Source organism: Myxocyprinus asiaticus, chromosome 19 (assembly GCF_019703515.2).
Source record: "Myxocyprinus asiaticus isolate MX2 ecotype Aquarium Trade chromosome 19, UBuf_Myxa_2, whole genome shotgun sequence".
NCBI lineage: Eukaryota > Metazoa > Chordata > Actinopteri > Cypriniformes > Catostomidae > Myxocyprinus > Myxocyprinus asiaticus.
This window is the reverse complement of record NC_059362.1, coordinates 31,190,937-31,209,457: the sequence shown is the minus strand read 5'-3', so window position 1 is coordinate 31,209,457 and position 18,521 is coordinate 31,190,937. Positions and strand designations below refer to the sequence as shown.

The 18,521-nt window shown below is 37.3% G+C and overlaps 1 protein-coding gene across 9 annotated transcripts in view; it reads left to right on the top strand.

Annotated features, from left to right (window-relative positions):
• LOC127456705 (SAM and SH3 domain-containing protein 1-like) overlaps positions 1-14,264 on the top strand; it is a 379,637-nt gene extending 365,373 nt beyond the window's left edge. For all 9 annotated transcript variants that reach the window (XM_051725203.1, XM_051725209.1, XM_051725206.1 and 6 more), the window contains 4 exons: positions 233-361; positions 3,339-4,315; positions 10,139-10,270; positions 11,777-14,264. In XM_051725203.1, the coding sequence (XP_051581163.1) occupies positions 233-361; positions 3,339-4,315; positions 10,139-10,270; positions 11,777-12,037 (1,499 nt within the window). In that variant the 3' untranslated portion in view covers positions 12,038-14,264. The remainder of the gene's footprint in view (positions 1-232; positions 362-3,338; positions 4,316-10,138; positions 10,271-11,776) is intronic.
• The last annotated feature ends 4,257 nt before the right edge of the window (positions 14,265-18,521 follow it).

Below are 18,521 nucleotides of genomic sequence, written 5' to 3'. Positions count from 1 at the left end.
ATATCCTGTGAAAGTAAACTTATATGAAATAATCATAAAAATGATAATTTATAGAAGTGCAAAAATAAAAAAACTGTGACACTATTACATACCTAGGATCTCTAATGATCCTATACACTTTTGGTGCTTAAACCATTATAAAATATTTTTGCAGATTTTGGTATTTTTTTGTGTACACTATTTAGAAGAAAGAGATTGAAGAATATTAACTTTGTGCTTGTGTGTGTTATAGGTAGCAGTGATCCGGAGCGCAGCACCTTCTCTGGCTCACAGGAGAAACTCCTCTGTGAGGGGCATGGCCTCATGGCCAACTCTCCACGGGACTCTGGTTGCTACGAAAGTAACGAAAACCTAGAGAATGGTAACCAGACGCTTGTCTAGCATCTCCATACCAACAGCATCACCATGTCCAGCCTAGTGTAGCAACGCCATGACACCATCTTCTCACCTCTGGGCCACTCTTCTCTCTACCATGACTCGGCGTCCTAACAGCCAATGAGAAACTGTCATTACATCTGGATTTAACGCAAGACACTCTCTCTCCTCTCTCTCTCTCTCTCTCTCTCTCTCTCTCTCTGTCTCTCTCTGTCATATCTGCTGTGGCTTTTTCTCTTATTCTGTTTTATCATAATTTCTTTTTTTTTTCTTACTCTCTTATCCTGCTCTCTTCCACTTAATTAGAAATTAGAATTTCCAAAAAAGCTGTCCTGTTTCTTCTCCTGCAGAGAGAATTACATTCAGTGGCAGCCACGCTCTTCCTATCTCTAACTAATCAACAAAAGTCTGCAGCCTGAAGAGAAAATAAGGAGATACAGACAGACGGTGTAGGCCAGTAGCTCAGAAAATATGCACAAGGCCTGTTCTCACAGCAGGATTACATACTGGTCAATTTTCTCAAAGTATATTTGCCTGGAGTTCAAGAGCTGAGAATGTTCTCAATGACAAACCCACTGCAGTGAGCAGGCTAATTTCAGACTCACTTTTACATCTCTCGTGCACCCTTTGCCATTTCAAGAAATATCACTCTATATTTGTCATTGGTGTTTGTTTTCATCATATTGCACAATTTCTTATGTGCCTAAAAAAGCAAAGACTTCAGAGGAAGAATATAGTGGATGAATAGATGCTACGTGCAATTGAAGGTGATATTTTGCATAGTGTGTAAAAGTGTTTAGGAGCTAATCTACTAAGTCTATTTTTGAGAGAATTTTATCTAAGAGTTAGGACTGTGTCTCATTCTGTATTTCTTTTAAAAACAAATCAGTGTTTAAGTTTTTCACTCTTCTGTTGTCTTTTTAACCTTCTACTGGCATATTATAACACTGACTGATCCCTCTTATTGTCGTGTGTGTGTGTGTGTGTGTGGGTGGCTAAGCGTGAGTGTTAAGAACAGATAAGAAATATGTGCAGTCTGCCAATATGAAAAATAAATCCATTCTGTGATTTCTAGCATTCTGGTCTGCTTGCTTTTTTTTTTTCATCTGTTTTCACTTCCTGATATCTGTACTTATTATTTTCTTCCCCCCATTTCTTTCTTTTAAGACTAGCAATGCAGGGCCAATTATCTTAGACATTTCAGCATGTGCTACTCTCAGGCTGTGCTGCTTTGTTAGCAAGTATTTTATTGATTTTGTTTAAAAATGTCTGATTTCTGATTCTGATGAAAAATTTATTCTAATTCATCTAAAATTCTATAAGATGCTTAAAATGCAACCTTCACTCTCTTTTCTCTCTGGACTGCTCTCCCTGTCTGTCAGCTGCATTCCACATATATCTGCATCGTTTCTCTGTCATTTCATTTCTTTTTTTTTTTTTTTGGACATGTGTTCCAAAAGTCCTGGCATATAAATGTTCATTGTACATTTTAATAAATAATAATTCTTTAACTATATGTTAATAAACTTTTTATTAATCTTGTAATAATCTATGTGTTGTTGCTCTTAACTAACTTGGCTGTCACTAACTCCCCACTCATTAGATGTGTATGTTTGATGTGGAAAATGATGCAATGTTTAAATATATTAATTTGTGGTCTTTCTCAATAGTCTAAAAGTAATATCTTGACATTCTTCACCTCACCATTAACCCTAAACTAACCTGGGGACAGCATAATAACAAAACGTTAAGAAAAGAATAAAAAAATACTATACATTCAATAAACATTTTTAAAATTCAAAATTTGTGCCTTTGGGTACCTGCTAAACAAATGCTGTGACTACTAACCTGTTCGGTAAACATTTATAAATGTGTATTCTTGCATTACACATTTCAATTTAACCAGTCTTACGCCATGCTGGTATTATCTGTACTAGTTTTAGCTGATTTTTATTTTATTTTATTTATTTTTCTGTCAAAGGAATGTTCCAATGGCCCAATACAAGTTAAGCTCAATCAACAGCATTTATGGCACAATGTTGATTACCACAAAAAGTAATTTCGAATTGTATTAAAAAAGAATTTATTTTTGAATTTTTGAATTTTGAATTTATTAAAAAAAGAAAGAAAAAAAACAATAATCATGGTTAAAGTAAGGCAAACAATGGAAGTGAATGAGGCCAGTCCATAAGTGTTATAATGCACATGGTTTCAAAAGTATAGCCACAAGAAGTAAACATTATACATGTTAATATGATTTTAAGTGTGATAAAATTGCTTACTAACCTTATCTATGTAAAGTTATATCCAATATTACAGCTTTGTTGTCATGACTACAAAACCCTGTTATACAGGTATTTGATATAACTTCATACAGATAAGGTTAGTAAGCAATTTTATCACACTTAAAATCACGTTAACATGTATAATGATTACGACTTGTTGCTATTCTTTTAAAACTATGTGTATTTGAATGTTTATAGACCGGCCCATTCATTTCCATTGTAAGTGCCTTACTGTGTAGCCACAATTTATTATTATTATTTTTTAAATAAGTGGCGAGTCAGAATATTTTTGGGGGTAATTAACATTGTGCCACACATGCTGTCGATTGAGTTTAACTTGTATTGAACTCTGAGCATTCCTTTAACCACAATTGAATGTAATATACTGCTGGACATTGAGTAAAAATTTTCTGCTTTCATCAGAATGTTTCAGATTGTAGCAGTTTAGTTTCAAATCTAATAGTGCAGCTCTTTCTCTCACTCATAGATTTCACTTTCACAAACAAACATGAGCCAAACAAATAACTGTAGCTTAGCCCCCTCAGCACTTCCAGTTCATAAAACTTTAATGACATCAGGTTTACCAAAAAACAATCCATAAGTTCAGACCTTAACTCTTTCAAGGAGAAATCATTTATAATTAAGGAGTTTATGTGAAAGGACACCTTTCTGTTTCAGGTAAGAGTCGTAAGGCGTCACGCCACAGCCGTGGTTCGTCTGGATTTGACTGTGGGGGTAACAAGTCACCAGACTACCCCACTCTCCCTGTGACTCACTCCGCTGAAGCTCTTCAGCAACAGGCCAAGAAAGAACGCAAGTTCCCCAAGACCTTTCTGCCCTGGTCCATTAAGGGCTTCAGTCTACGAAGCCTTGGTCTTAAAAAGGGCTCCAAAGCAGGACAAACCTCCCGCATGCCAGTTAGCCGTAGCTGTGAGGAGTTAGATGGCCCCCAGGAGACCCCTCAGTCTTGGAAGCGCTCACATTCTCTGGGGGATCTACACTGGGAGCAGTCTTTTGATCAGAGGAAGGACCACCAGGACCAGAACCAAAGTGGCAGGCCTCAGAGAAGCAAAGAGGAAGTAAAGATAGATCATGTAGAATCAAAAAAGGAACAGGGTGCAGATAAGTCTGGAAAAGAGACTGGGTCGATGGAGAGGCCAAAAATTCCCACAGAGCTGCTTCTTAGCCCGGTCAGACCCTTGCCTGCTGTTCAGACCTCAAACCACCAACCTGCCTCTGCCCCAACTAGCCCTGCTCCAAGAACTCACCCTAAAAAACCACCTGTTCCACCTCCTGTGCCAGCGAAAAAGTCCAAGGAACATCTGCCGAATGGCCTGCGCCAGCCTACGCTGGTTCTGTCTGGTTCAGTGCCAAATACAACAACCTTACCCACAAAACCCTTACACAGCTCAGCCACTTCTTCTGAGGGTACCCCATCAACCCCAGCATCCTCAGTTGAGCCTGGAACTCCACCAGCTGTAAGTCCACCATGGTTGTCTGACCTGCCTGAATCTGCATGTCCTCAGATCCATGGAACTAAAGTGGCCCTCAGCAGGAAGATCTCTCATGCCAAAATGGTTGACCTGGAGACTCTGCTGGAGGAAAGGATGCATTCAGAAGGGATTGACCTCACAGAAGAGCCGTACTCTGATAAAGTAAGTAATGATTTTAATTGTAATTCCGTTTTTGTTGCAAAAATGGCATTTTATTACTAGTTATATACAGTAGAATGGATCTAGCAATAATACTGTTGCAGTTCTCAGTTCTGCCTTACAGAGGCAAAACACAATAACTACTGAGAAAAATTGCTTCAAAGCAGGGACTTAAAACAGTTCAAGGAACAAAACCAAAACAAATCATAATTGAAGTCCCTTTCAATTGCTCCATAGTGACAATTTTATTTTTTAAATGCTGGTAAATGGTTTGTAACCAGTTAATTTTGTTCTGATCATTTTTTCATGAAACTGAAAACAAAAAAAGGGTTTATCACAGTACATTTTTGGAATTGCACCACTTCCTGTTGCCCCCCCAAAAATTGGCTTTTCTCTTTTTAGTAGAACATAAGCATGTGCTTTGATCTTAAAGGAAACCGCTGCATCACACATTTCTTTGCCTAATTGCACGTTGTGGATGTAGCCTTACATGACATTCTGGAGACATTTTTAACAACTATATTTAATTACTACATATACAAGCATGCATAATCTATATACAAGGAAAACAAATAGAGGTAAAAAGTACGTCTAAGTTGTTTCCAAGTCTTCACTTAATTATTGTAATTTATGATGAATTAATATAGATTTGATGCTGCTGGGTTTTGACCCCATTTACACCTGGTATTAAGATGTGCCTCAGGTGATACGATCACGTGGTCAGGTGAGACATCGCTGTTTACACCTGGTCGCTTAAATGTGTCTCCTGTGATCACTTGTGTTCGGATTTGGAAGGGAAGGACTCTGTTTCATGATAACATACATTAGTCACTATGTCAGTGTGTTACTGCATGATATTAAAGCGCAACAAAGTCAGAAAAGACAGAGAAAGCACGAAAAAAATGGCACGCTGTTTCTCCCAGATGCAGTTGAAATTTAATCTAAGCACAAACGCAACATGTCAAGCAGAATTGTCTGTTATTTTAGTGTATTAACTGTATTAAAGGAGCTTCAGGTGTTCGTGCTTCTCATCTGTGTTGATATCAGACACACTAAAGAAGATCCGTGAAGCTCTTGTGATTGCGTAGGCCTCTGTATATGCTTTTTAAAATTTTCCTATCGGACGGTTATTTCCTTTTAAAGTAAATTTTACATCTTGTTTTAGCACAGCTGCTGACTGACAGGTGAGGGGGGTGGCGTTTTCACTGCTGCTGGGATGCGTACAGGACGGATTAGTGTTTACACCTCAAATGTGATGTGGTTGCATCCGTTTTTGACCACATTCTTATGTGGTTTTTGTGATCTGATCAAAAAACGTTTTAGACACCGTTTTGACCTGTATTTAGCACTGACCACATGTGATCGTATCACCCGAAACGCATCTTAATACCAGGTGGAAACGGTCTTTAACAGAGAAGCAGATCTGTAATCAAAATTAAAATATCCAAACAGTTCTTTATTTTATTTAGGCCTTACTTTGTGATAATGTTTCATAAACATATTTCAGCTAATGAGCCAAGAGCAATGAACGTGCCTGTTTTATTTTACCATAGTGTTGGTTATTAAAGCGGTATAAAGTTGATTAAGGAATTTATTAGCTCCAGAAGAATGTTGTCTGTGCATTCGCTCTCAAACATGTTAAGTATTGTTGGGCATATATTTAATAATAAGAGCACATTTATTGTTAAGACTTTATTTTATATAGGCTACTGTATACTATGCTTGTTAAGATTTCTGATGTTGATCATTTTACCTCATGGGAAAATAAATTAATCTTTTCTTTTTGCTTAGGCAAGTCACTTATTTTGAGCTTGATTTTCCAGACTTGAGCCCTTTTTTCTTGAGAGATCTGGCAACACTGCAAATGGTGTATCACTCAACCTAAGCACAGAGTACTGTCATTTTAAAAAGAATGTTATTAATAATTCTTTTATTAAGTTCTAAACAGTTACCATTTGGAAAGGAGGCTGCAAAATGCCGGAACTGGAATGAAAAAATACAGTTTCTGCTAAGAACGAACTGAAATGAAAAACATTTTGTTTTTAGTCGCCGCTTCAAAGTACTGCAGTTTACCTTGGTTTTAGTGTGGATTAAGTTGTTGACATGCTAAATTTTCTCTGAATATACAGTAGTTGAGCCAAACCCATATATCATTGGACAGATCACAATCAAATGGCACTTTTCCATACGGTTACAGTTGCTGAACCATGTTTTTGGTTTATTTTTCCATTGTGGTGCTGGATCTGGATTGGAATGGACTGACTGGGCAAGTGATCAATAATGAGTCTACATGTCAGTACAGGCGTTCCTCCAGCAGGATTCTCTGTACTGAGTAAAGTTAGCTGACCGAGTTGAGAAATCCCGGCCGCGAAGTTCCGAAACGTGGGAAGGCAGGGGAAAGTTAATTCATTTTCATAATGAAAGCTAAACCTGATTAAACAAATTAGTAAAGTTTAGCAGGAAAGCACTACCTGATTTGGTGGGGGGGGGGGGATAGCAGCACTTTAGACTAAAGAGAATAGTTCGCCCAAAAATGAAAATTCTGTCATCATTTACTCACCCTTATGAAATCCCAGATGTGTATGACTTTCTTCAGCAAAAATCACATATGTCAGCAAATAAGTAATCCATATGATTCCAGTGGTTAAATCAATGTCTTCAGAAGCATATGTTAGGTGTGGGTGAGAAACCGATCAATATTTTAGTCAATCATCAGATTCATCAGCCAACTAACAAAGGACAATGCATCTATATGAACTTCTGCAGTTAATCCAGGATAGACTTCAAAGACATTAATCATTAATCTTACAGTTCATACAAAATCTTTGTTTTAAACACTGACCCTTAACACTTACTTAGTTTAATAATTTTAAACTATGACTTGCACTGCACATAAATAAGTAATATTGGCATTATATTCATAATGGTAGCCAGATGGAAACTGGCCCCCACAGTGAGCCTGGTTTCTCCCAAGGTTATTTTTCTCTATTAACCAACATCTTATGGAGTTTTGTGTTCCTTGCCACAGTCGCCTTCGGCTTGCTCAGTGGTTGCTAAATACAATTATTATTTAATTACTTATTTTTATACACACTTCATAATTGTATTTAATCAAACTATACAATGAAGATTTTATAGATATTATGGTATAATTTTCTGTTAATGCATGATTTTCTGTAAAGCTGCTTTGTAACAATGTGTGTTGTGAAGGGAGCTATACAAATAAAAATGACTCAATTTTTACCATAAATTTTCCTCCCTGCTCAGTCAATCTCCACTTTAACTTTCACATTCTTCTTCTTGTGTTTTTAGTGATTCACATTCTTCATGCATACACCCCCTACTGTGCAGGGAGAAGAATTTCTAGTGAAAATTGACTTAAATATTTATCTGTTTCTCACCCACACCTATCATATCACTTCCGAATATATGAATTTAAGCACTGGAGTCATATGGGTTACTTTTATAATGCCTTTATGTGCTTTTTGGATGGTCAAATGTTTGGCACCCATTCACTTGCATTGTGATGACCTACAGAGCTGAAATATTTTTCTAAAAATCTTCATTTGTGTTCTGCAAAAGAAAGACAGTATGGGATTGCATGAGGGTGAGTAAATGATGAGAATTTTCATTTCTGGGTGAACTATTCCTTTAACAGAGGCGGGCTTGACTCAACCATTCCATTGTTTCTTGGAAGTCACGGCTAGATTATTTTTTATTTCATTAGTGCTGAAAGATCTTTTGAAAGCCTGTCAAGAGAAACGGAGAGGAACATACATTTTAAACTGTGAGTTATTAATCGTGAGGATGAACTGCTAAGCAGAACTCATTTTCTCTGGCTATTTTTAATTTAAATGCATGGCTTAGCGCAGACATAACTATCAAATATCCTGAATCCTTAAAGAGTACTTTCAGTCATGCCAGCAATAGCAGTGGACCTGCTCTGGGATCCCCTCATTACACACACACACACATGCAAGGAAAGTCAAGGTGGAAAGAGTTGAGACAGTGGATTTGGTTTTGAGTGTTTGGCAATCATAAAACATCTGCTCCCAGATCAGCTTGGTCCTTTGGTATGTAATGTACACTGCGAAATCTGATTCCAAATCAGTTCTATGAGACTATTGTGTACAAGTGCTGCTGTATAAACACCTCCTCACCTCAACAGACCTGGCTCAGGAAATTTTAAGATGGCTGACTTTTTGCCAGGTCCACCACTGGAACACTGTAGAGCAGAGGTGAAAAAATGTGCTTTCTGTCACCACAAGTAGCTCCACTGTTTACATATTAAAGCAAGGACAGACTGCCTGGAATTTTAGTGTCTTTTATCGGTGGCCAATCCCATTTCTGCCTGTACCAACAGCTTATCAAACGTGTCCTCAATTGGGCACAAGAAATTATATGAATTTCTTTACCATAAACATTAATCTCTAAATTAGGAAGCTGCTTATATGATAAAGCTGATGAGCTGTCAGAATTAATGCATGCAATTAATTAAAAATGTTTAACGCGTTCATTTTAATTTTTTTTTATCACGATTAATGAATTTACCGTTAATACAGCATAAACACTGGTTGGGAGGGGAGAACTTTTGTGATGTGCACGGCCAGAGTCATTACACTGATGCACACTTCACAACACACACACAGCAGTTATTCAGTGTCAGCGATAAAGTGATGGGGAAAAGAGCTCTTAACACTATTTGTTGTACAAAACAGGCCTAGATGGAACTTGTGACAGAAATCAAGTATTTTTCAGCCTAAGTAAGGCACACTTTAATTACCACAGAAGCACGCTATGTCTTAACTATCAAGAAAAAAATGCAAAATGAGAGGTTTTGTCTGCAAGCGCTTTTCATGTGGTGCTTGACACTGGCGCTGACGCCCTGATGCGAATCAGAATTCATAAATAACACCCAGACACAGCTCAGTGAGAGAGTGGAGACTAACTCACCGGCTAAACCAGCAGGGATAAACAGTGGTCAGCGGGCTCGCCGACGGTGTGTGAGGCAGTGCATGTAGAGTCCAGGGTATGTGGGGAGTTCCAGGTAGAAATATGTTCCAGAGTGATCCGGTGCAGTTCAAATATGGTCAACAGTACACAAAAATAGTTCAATAAAGTCCAGAGAGCAATTTAGCAACAGTGAAGACTCCAAGAGGGCAAAGTTTCATATACGGTCAGCAGTGATCAAAAGTTCAGTGTAGTCCAAAACAACAACAAAATCAAAACACAAGAACAAAACACAAGAACAACACAGGAACGCCAGTGAGAAGCAGCAGCCAAATGCGCACAGCGTGCTCTCACGTGACACACTAGTTTATCACTCAAGGTAATTAAAAAAGATGTATTTAAAATATTAAACTTGATCTAGGTTACGCCAGACAGGTTGATGTTAGTATTTGAACACTAAATCTCACATTAAAAAAAACAGTTTAGTCTCGCCCGCCATGTAATGGTGTAATTGCCACATAAAGTTGGCTTGTTTGTGAGTCAGCTTCTGTTTCCATGTATGCTTGGTCTCCACCAACCGTAAAATCTATTAAAAAGCCACATGGAGTAAACTTTATGATCTGATAATGATGATCTGTTTTTATCCACAGTTTGAGACAAATGTGCTAATCAAAGCTATGCTTGAACACAGAACATTAGTAAGAAGAAATTTTTGATGACTAGAGTCTCTTGGGGGCTGTACGGGGTCTTTTAAGGTTTTCAGAGATGTTTTCAGATGGTCTTAAAGAGGTGATGAACTCCATTAGATCTTGTTTTCCTCTCAGTATTTAGCTGACTCCTCTTTCTTTCTCTGTCTTTTCTCTTGGCCTTTCTCAGCACGGTCGATGTGGTATTTCTCAACTTTTAGTACAGAGATACTCAGAGGATTTTCAGCAGCCAGTGAAGGATGTGGCGTCCAGTCTGGATCAGATCAGAGTTAAACAACTACGCAAGGAGCACCGTATGGCTGTGAGTAACTTTCAGAGATCCAATTATCTACAGAATATACTCATTTGACTTACCAAATGCATTTACAAATTACTTTTAAAGGTGCCCTCTAGGGATGGACGGATCAATCCTAAAGTATCGATACTTCCGATACTGATGTTGTATCAAAAATATCGATCCTCACACAAAAATATTGATTCTAAAAAATAAAAAAAATATTTGGTTACCATGAACATGAACAATAATCATAAGCTTCAAAGTGAAATAAAAAGGATTAGGCTATATTAGCAAATAATTGTGCAGGATGGGAACTATTTCTTCTTCCGCTCATCTTAACATGCATGCTGAAAAACACAAGCAGAAAAGCGCTTGCGCCGTCACAAGATTCGTTCAAACAAGAGGGATCAGTGCCTTGTAGAGGTAATGACAGAAAATCAGAGAAATAGCTTCTTCTGGAGTAAATTCACACTAAAATAAAAACATATCTAAACGTGACATTTCTTATTTCTTATAATTGTGTGTAATTGTTGTTAATTAGTAATTCAAAAATAGTTAACCATGGTTTTACTAAAGTAATATTGTAGTAGTAACCATGGTTAATTGTTTGGTAACTATGGTTTAACTAAATCCCATGGTTAAACTATAGTTACTGTAGTGAAACCATGGTTAATTTTTGTAAGGGTAAACAAAACAGAAGTCTAATAATTTTCTGTTTAGTTTCATAAATGTAAATAAATAAATAAATAATGACTTGGATTATGACAAAAAATATATATTTTAAATTACCCATTTTATCCCAAGAAATTGCAAAAAATATAAATTTAATAGAAGTATCGTTATCGGTATCAACAATATTGGACTTGAAATTATTGGTATCGGATTGAAAAGAAAATAAGTGGTATCGCCCATCCCTAGTGCACTCAGTAAATGTTTAAAGTATGTCGAGGTATGGCTTACACTGACACCTAGTGGCCTGGATGCTGCATCATTCAAACACAGTAGTTTTCAGTTACCAGTGCCATTGTTGAAATTCACTCTGCTCAGTAAAGCAGGATTCATTTAATCCATAAATGAAAGTGTCCAATAAAAGGGCAGATACTAAGATTAAAAGAGTTGTTTTCAGCTGTTCATGTGATGCTAACATGGCTGCCTCCATGAGGCGCCCCTGCTACATGTAGAATAAAAGAGCTTTTATAAGGTTACTGAAATGACTGAACTCTTCATCTCACATGAGTGGTAATGATTTTATACATATTTTTCAAAATTACTATTGATTTCTTTAGAAGTAAAACTTTTTAAATGAGAAAAACAAAAATCTGAGTGCACCTTTAATTACTGCATGATTCGGGCAGTTTTTTTATGTATTTTGTTTTGAATATTTTCACTGGCCCCAGTATAAAAAAAGAATTTTTATTTTTAGCAATACTTATTCATTATTCAATACACATTCACAAGATCAACAAATGTATGATTTAATGACTCAATCTATTGACTGTGGATTGATGAATTTGTATTTTGTCTCCACAGATTCCCTCTGGAGGTTTGACTGATATGTGTCGGAAGCCTGTGTCTCCCGTTCATGTGAGCTCTGTTTCTGATTGGCTTGTGTCAATTGGAATGCCCATGTATTGTGCCCCTCTATTGGCTGCAGGCTTTGACACTCTGGGCCATGTGTCGTCCTTAACCGAGACAAGAGCGAGGGAGGCGGGGTTAAAGGAGGAGAATCACATACGTATTCTTCTCAGTGAGGCCAAAATAATCACAGCCAACAGCTCAGTACCGTCATAATATTCACATGAGCCTCTATAACTGCTATGATCTTGAATAAATGGATTGAACTCAGCGGACCAGTAAAGGGACAAGCCTGGGACAGTATATCAAGAAGTCTTTTCTGGTGTTCTATATTGCTAAAATCTCTTGGCCCTCTGACATTTATAGTGATCTGACTTACAAGGACTGTTACTAAGGGCCTCTCAACAGATGTTTCCATAGAAACATCTAGTTTTGGTCTTAAAGACTGCCTGTCAGAGAAAGCACACTTTTTTTCAGAGAATTTATGTTTTTGTAAGACTTTAAAGACTGTTAAACCCCTTTCTCACTTTTTCAGGAAGTGTGAGATTTATTTAGAAAAATAAATTGTAAAGGAATTACATTTTTAGTGCTTATTGAAGCACATGAATATCAATATGTCACCTGGCCAAAGCAACTTCATTTCATGCAGGTTGTGTTAATATAATATTACTTTTGTCTCAGAACATATGTATATCGAATATGTATATCAAAAGATGTGTCCTTTTTGGTGAGTTAAGTAAAGGATATGTTTATCAAATTCTCAAAAGCATGATGTTGCCATATAGGCATATTCAGTGTAATGCACATTTTGATTTCAGGCCAATAACTGGCCGTGGTTTTAGCAAGTATGCATATGTTTGTATAGAGAGTGATAAAACCATTTCAAGAACCTTCTCTCTTTTCATGATAACATTTTAAAGGACCGCTATTTTATACTATGCTTAAGATAATACGTTATATTCACAGCACATTTAATCTTCCAACAGACATCACTTACTCAACAGCTACCGTGGGATAGCAGTTTATTACTTTATCAGTAAGACCAATTTATGTTGCCTCTGTTATCTTGAAAATTAATCTCATGCATATTGTGTACCTCTTATTATACTCCTCTCTGATGCACCTGATGCATCATACAGCTGTAAAATACTTGCTGGAATTAAATTAGCTTTTTGTTTAATTTTGCCCCGGATTGCCTTGCACTTTGACTGGGGTGTTGAAGACATGTTGAATACTTAAGCTCTTTAAAGCACACAGTCTTAGCCTTAAAATACAAGTAAACTGAATCAAATCAAATCAGGAAATCACTAACCTAGAGTCATTTTCTGATATAAGGGACTTTCCAGAGACTGGAGGCGAATATGTTGGCTGCTTCACTGATTATTTAAAAGTGTAAAAATCAGGAAGAAAGTTCCATGAAGCGTTTATTTATTTTTGGAATTATCAGGGCAAGCTGGTTTTTGAATCATGTTACCATGTCATTATATGTTCAGTTGTTTTCTTTGTGAGAAAATGATGGTTTGAAGCTCCAGAGTGATTCCTCCTGTGTTTAGTTATGTCACTTCCACTCAATAGCTCTTATGAACATATGCTTCTCTATAGGGTTATGCAGTATATTTTGATTTCAAAACATGCTGTGCAGGTGATGTGTATGCAGAGATATTGTGATTTCCAGATATTGTGAATGATGCAAATAACAAGTAACTCAGTGTGTGAACAGGTAGAATGAGGTTTTATGTGTTAACAGTAATGTCATGCTCACATATTTACAGTATTGCTGTAAATCACTCCAAATTAAGCACAACAAAGCAACTTTCTCCCAAACTCACTTAGGTTGGTTTTGATTAGGCACACACAAAACTGAAGTGAAAATTTTAAATTTAGATGCTTCTAAAGATCTTTTTGTTTTTCAATTCTTCCTATAGCAGAAATACATGTCAAGTCATATTTCCACAAGGCCTTGCAGTTTTAGGAAATTGTCTTTTTTAATGATCCCTTTATAATTGTTGTATTTATCCCTTGTTACACTTTTGTATCTAACGCAGCACAATTTATAGATTGTAACGCTAAATTTTTAATGAAACAATTCAAATAGCAGTAGAGAATCAATAGATTCCTTAATCCCAAAATGGATGCCTTCAAGTTGCTATAAGTTGAGTGCTTTGATAACAATGAGGCTTTTTTATGTAATTGAAAATAAAACTCTATTACAGTAAATGTTACTGTAACATGCACTTTATTAATGAATGAAAGTTGATTTTAATTCCATTGCAGAGAAAATGAACTTACAAACTGATTTTTTCAATTGTAAGCAGGTGTTTGTTTTCAGGTCATATGCTAAAGGTTGAAACGGGCTGTGATGGTCACTGACAAGAATTGTTTAAATATCAAATCTCTGTTAAAAATGTAATCACTCATTAATTAATAAAAGAACTAACCATGACCAGTTATTTATTTCAACCTAAAAGATAAACAAATAGGTTCTAATTACATATATGAAATGAGGTTGCACATTCTGTATATGTAATTGGTTTTTAAACTTGTTTTGCTGTATTAGCTGTACTATACATAATATAGAGCAATACTCTTTCATCAAAGTTAGCCAGTGACATGCTCCAATGACCATTGTAATATATGTAAAAAAATTATTTTATCTGGTTTCAGCTCGCTAATGATTGTCTATAAAGGTTTTGCTTGTGTATTTACAAAAGAATTCGTAAAATATTTGTCATTTTGAGGCGTAATAAAAAAAGGACTGACAGCTTTCTTACCGTGTGTGTGTTTCACAAACTCCCTTGTACATGTATATCTCACCTATAAAATATCAAGCTGTGTCAGAAACCTGTTTGCATTACATATATATATATATATATGACACAGAGGCAACTGAACGATATATACACACTCTCTCTCTCTCTCTCTCTCTACCAGTTAAAAGTTTTGAAACACTCATTCTTTATTATAATTTTTTTTTTTTTTTTCACATTTTAGAATAATAGTAAAGCCATCAAAACTATGGAATAACATAAATGGAACTATGGGAATTATGTTGTGACTAAACAAAATCCAAAATAATAATACCATCTGCCTAGAATTTGCAGACATGTACTCTTGACATTTTCTCAACCAACTTCTTGAGGTATCACCCTGGGATGCTTCTTAAACAGTATTGAAGGAGTTCCCATCTATGTTGGGCACTTACTGGCTGCTTTTCTTTATTATTTGGTCCAAGTCATCAATTTCAAAAACGTTTTATTTTAAATTAAATGTTAGTTTTATAATGAAATAAATTAATATGGTGGCACAATTATATTTTTGTCTACAAAAATAATTTCAAACATTTAAACATACGCCTTCATATCAAAAGATTTTTAAGATCATGTGAAACATTTCAGTCAAGTGTTTCAAAACTTTTGACCGGTAGTGTGTGTGTGTGTGTGTGTGTGTGTGTGTATATATATATATACTGTATATATATGCACACACACATACATGAACTGGAAATATTTGTGTTCTGTTTGTAGTGCATCTGTGTATCTATCTATCTATCTCTCTGTCTCTCTGTCTGTCTATCTATCTGAGTGTCACCTAAAATTAAAGCAGCTCTTATTGTAAAAATAGAGCTGTGTTTTTGGAAGCAGTCCACTTCATGTAGTGTTATTCTTTAAAAGTAAAGTAAGGGCAACAGCGAAGAAAGAAATAGCAGATATGAATTAAATAAATGGGCTATAAATAAAGAATTCAGTCAAGAGTAAAGTTTATGACCCCAAAAATTCAGTCATATTTCAACTGGCAAAACTACATTTGACTCTTTCACCCATGTAGGTAGGTGTCAGGATAATTAAACCAGTTTGCTTCACGATGGATTCATTTATAGTGCAACACAATACCTTTTATTTCACAGAGGAATGCTAAATCAAATGAAATAATGCCTTTATTTAATTTTGCCCAGAAGTGAGAAAGGACAGAAATATGCCTCCTCTTCAACCTCAAACGGTGGTTGCTGCTGTCTCTCTTTGTATAGTTTCTTGAGGGTTCTTTTTTAATTCCTTTTTTTAAAGGATGATGATTAAAGATAATTGGCAGACAGTGTTTTGTATGAAGGTGTATGAAGGAAACTGCTTCCAAGGCACCATAAGTTCATGTCTGTCACGTGTTGTAGGGATGAGGCGAGAGAGCGGGATCAAAGTACAGCAATCCTTTAATTGACAATGGCAAGAAGGCGTGGATACATAGAAGATGATGACAAGGGTTACCAAAATAAGACAGTCGTTTTTGTCAACATAAACAGTGTAACAACGAACAAGAACTGACAAGGATGGAACTGAACTAGAAGGTAAATATATACACAAGGTGCTGATGACGGAATGGAGAACAGGTGGCTGTGATGAGGGCAGTGCATTCTGAGAAACTTAGTCTGGGGAAACAGAAGACAGAGGATGAAAACCACTTCAAAATAAGAGTCCTAGGAAACACGGTGACTGTGACATTACCTACCTCCCCCCCCCTTTACAAGGCGACCCCTGGTGCCGAAAGGTGGAGGAGGGCAGGAGGAAACAGGTGACTGGGGAGGATCCAGGAGAAGACCATGGATTCCAGGAGGGATAGGCGGATGATACCGTGGTCAGGGAGGAGTCTGGGAGTGATCAGGAGGCCAGGGAAGTAACCATAGAACAGGGGTAGGTCATGAGGTGGAGTTTCTGTGGTAGATGGTGAAGCCGTAGAAGACTCTGAGGGCAGAGCCGGGAGAGGCTCGAGGGGCGAAGCCTTGGAAGGCGGAGCCGTGAGAGGCTCGAGGGGCGAAGCCATGGAAGGCGGAGCCGTGAGGGGCTCGAGGGGTGAAGCCATGGAAGGCGGAGCCATGAGGGGCTCGAGGGGCGAAGCCAGGGAAGGCGGAGCCATGGGAGGCTCGAGGGGCGCAGCCGATGAAGGCTCGGAACTAAGATCCCTGGATGACCTGGAAACGACTTCCGTGGTCGAGAGCACTGGCAGCGACTGGGGAACAGTCACACTCACCGTGTTTCCTAGGACTCTTATTTTGAAGTGGTTTTCATCCTCTGTCTCTCAGAATGCACTGCCCTCATCACTGCCATCTGTTCCTCATCACAGCCACCTGTTCTCCATTCCGTCATCAGCACCTTGTGTATATATACCTTCTAGTTCAGTTCCATCCTTGTCAGTTCTTGTTCGTTTTTACACTGTTTATGTTGACAAAAACGACTGTCTTATTTTGGTAACCCTTGTCATCATCTTCTATGTATCCACGCCTTCTTGCCATTGTCAATTAAAGGATTGCTGTACTTTGATCCCGCTCTCTCGCCTCATCCCTACAACACGTGACAGACATGAACTGATGGTGCCTTGGAAGCAGTTTCCTTCATACACCTTCATACAAAACACTGTCTGCCAATTATCTTTAATCATCATCCTTTAAAAAAAGGAATTAAAAAAAGAACCCTCAAGAAACTATACAAAGAGAGACAGCAGCAACCACCGTTTGAGGTTGAAGAGGAGGCATATTTCTGTCCTTTCTCACTTCTGGGCAAAATTAAATAAAGGCATTATTTCATTTGATTTAGCATTCCTCTGTGAAATAAAAGGTATTGTGTTGCACTATAAATGAATCCATCGTGAAGCAAACTGGTTTAATTATCCTGACACCTACCTACATGGGTGAAAGAGTCAAATGTAGTTTTGCCAGTTGAAATATGACTGAATTTTTGGGGTCATAAACTTTACTCTTGACTGAATTATTTATTTATAACCCATTTATTTAATTCATATCTGCTATTTCTTTCTTCGCTGTTGCCCTTACTGTACTTTTAAAGAATAACACTACATGAAGTGGACTGCTTCCAAAAACACAGCTCTATTTTTACAATAAGAGCTGCTTTAATTTTAGGTGACACTCAGATAGATAGACAGACAGAGAGACAGAGAGACAGACAGAGAGACAGATAGATAGATAGATAGATAGATAGATAGATAGATAGATAGATAGATAGATACACAGATGCACTATAAACAGAACACAAATATTTCCAGTATTTCCAATATTTCATATAAATATATATATCTCGTTCAGGTGCCTCTATGAAATTGTCTTACCTACAATTTCCCTTCTACATTAATAACTTTAGACAACTTTGCTTTGTTTTTTACACTCAGGTTTCCGTACCACATGATCGTATTGAAAGACATAATGCTTTCCATGAGATTCTTGTAAGCAAGGGCAGAATGGGAAGAGAAATCGGCCCTGGATTTTACATGGAAACCGGCCCCCTTCGGCATATCGCAGCACCGTTTTGCGGCCCTCTTCAGCCCGTTGCAGCCTGCTCGGCATAACGCAGCGGTCCGTTTTAGCTTATCACGCCAGTTCGGCCCCGTTTCACATCCGGCCCACCGGGAAAAGTCCCGGTTCTCCCCAAGGCCAGTCCTCCCCTGCTTGTAAGCCATTTCTAAAATGTCTTTACTTACACCAAAGTGGTTTAACCTCCTAATAAGATGCAGTTTCTGCATTGCTTTTTTAAAAACATAATCTGTATTCTCAGTAAAATTAAGATGAATATCTATAAATGTTCCCAGATATTTAAAACTACAAACTACTACATAGGGTGCACACCAATCAGAATTAGAATCAGAATCAGAATGAGCTTTATTGCCAAGTATGCTTACACACAAGGACTTTGTCATGGTGTCA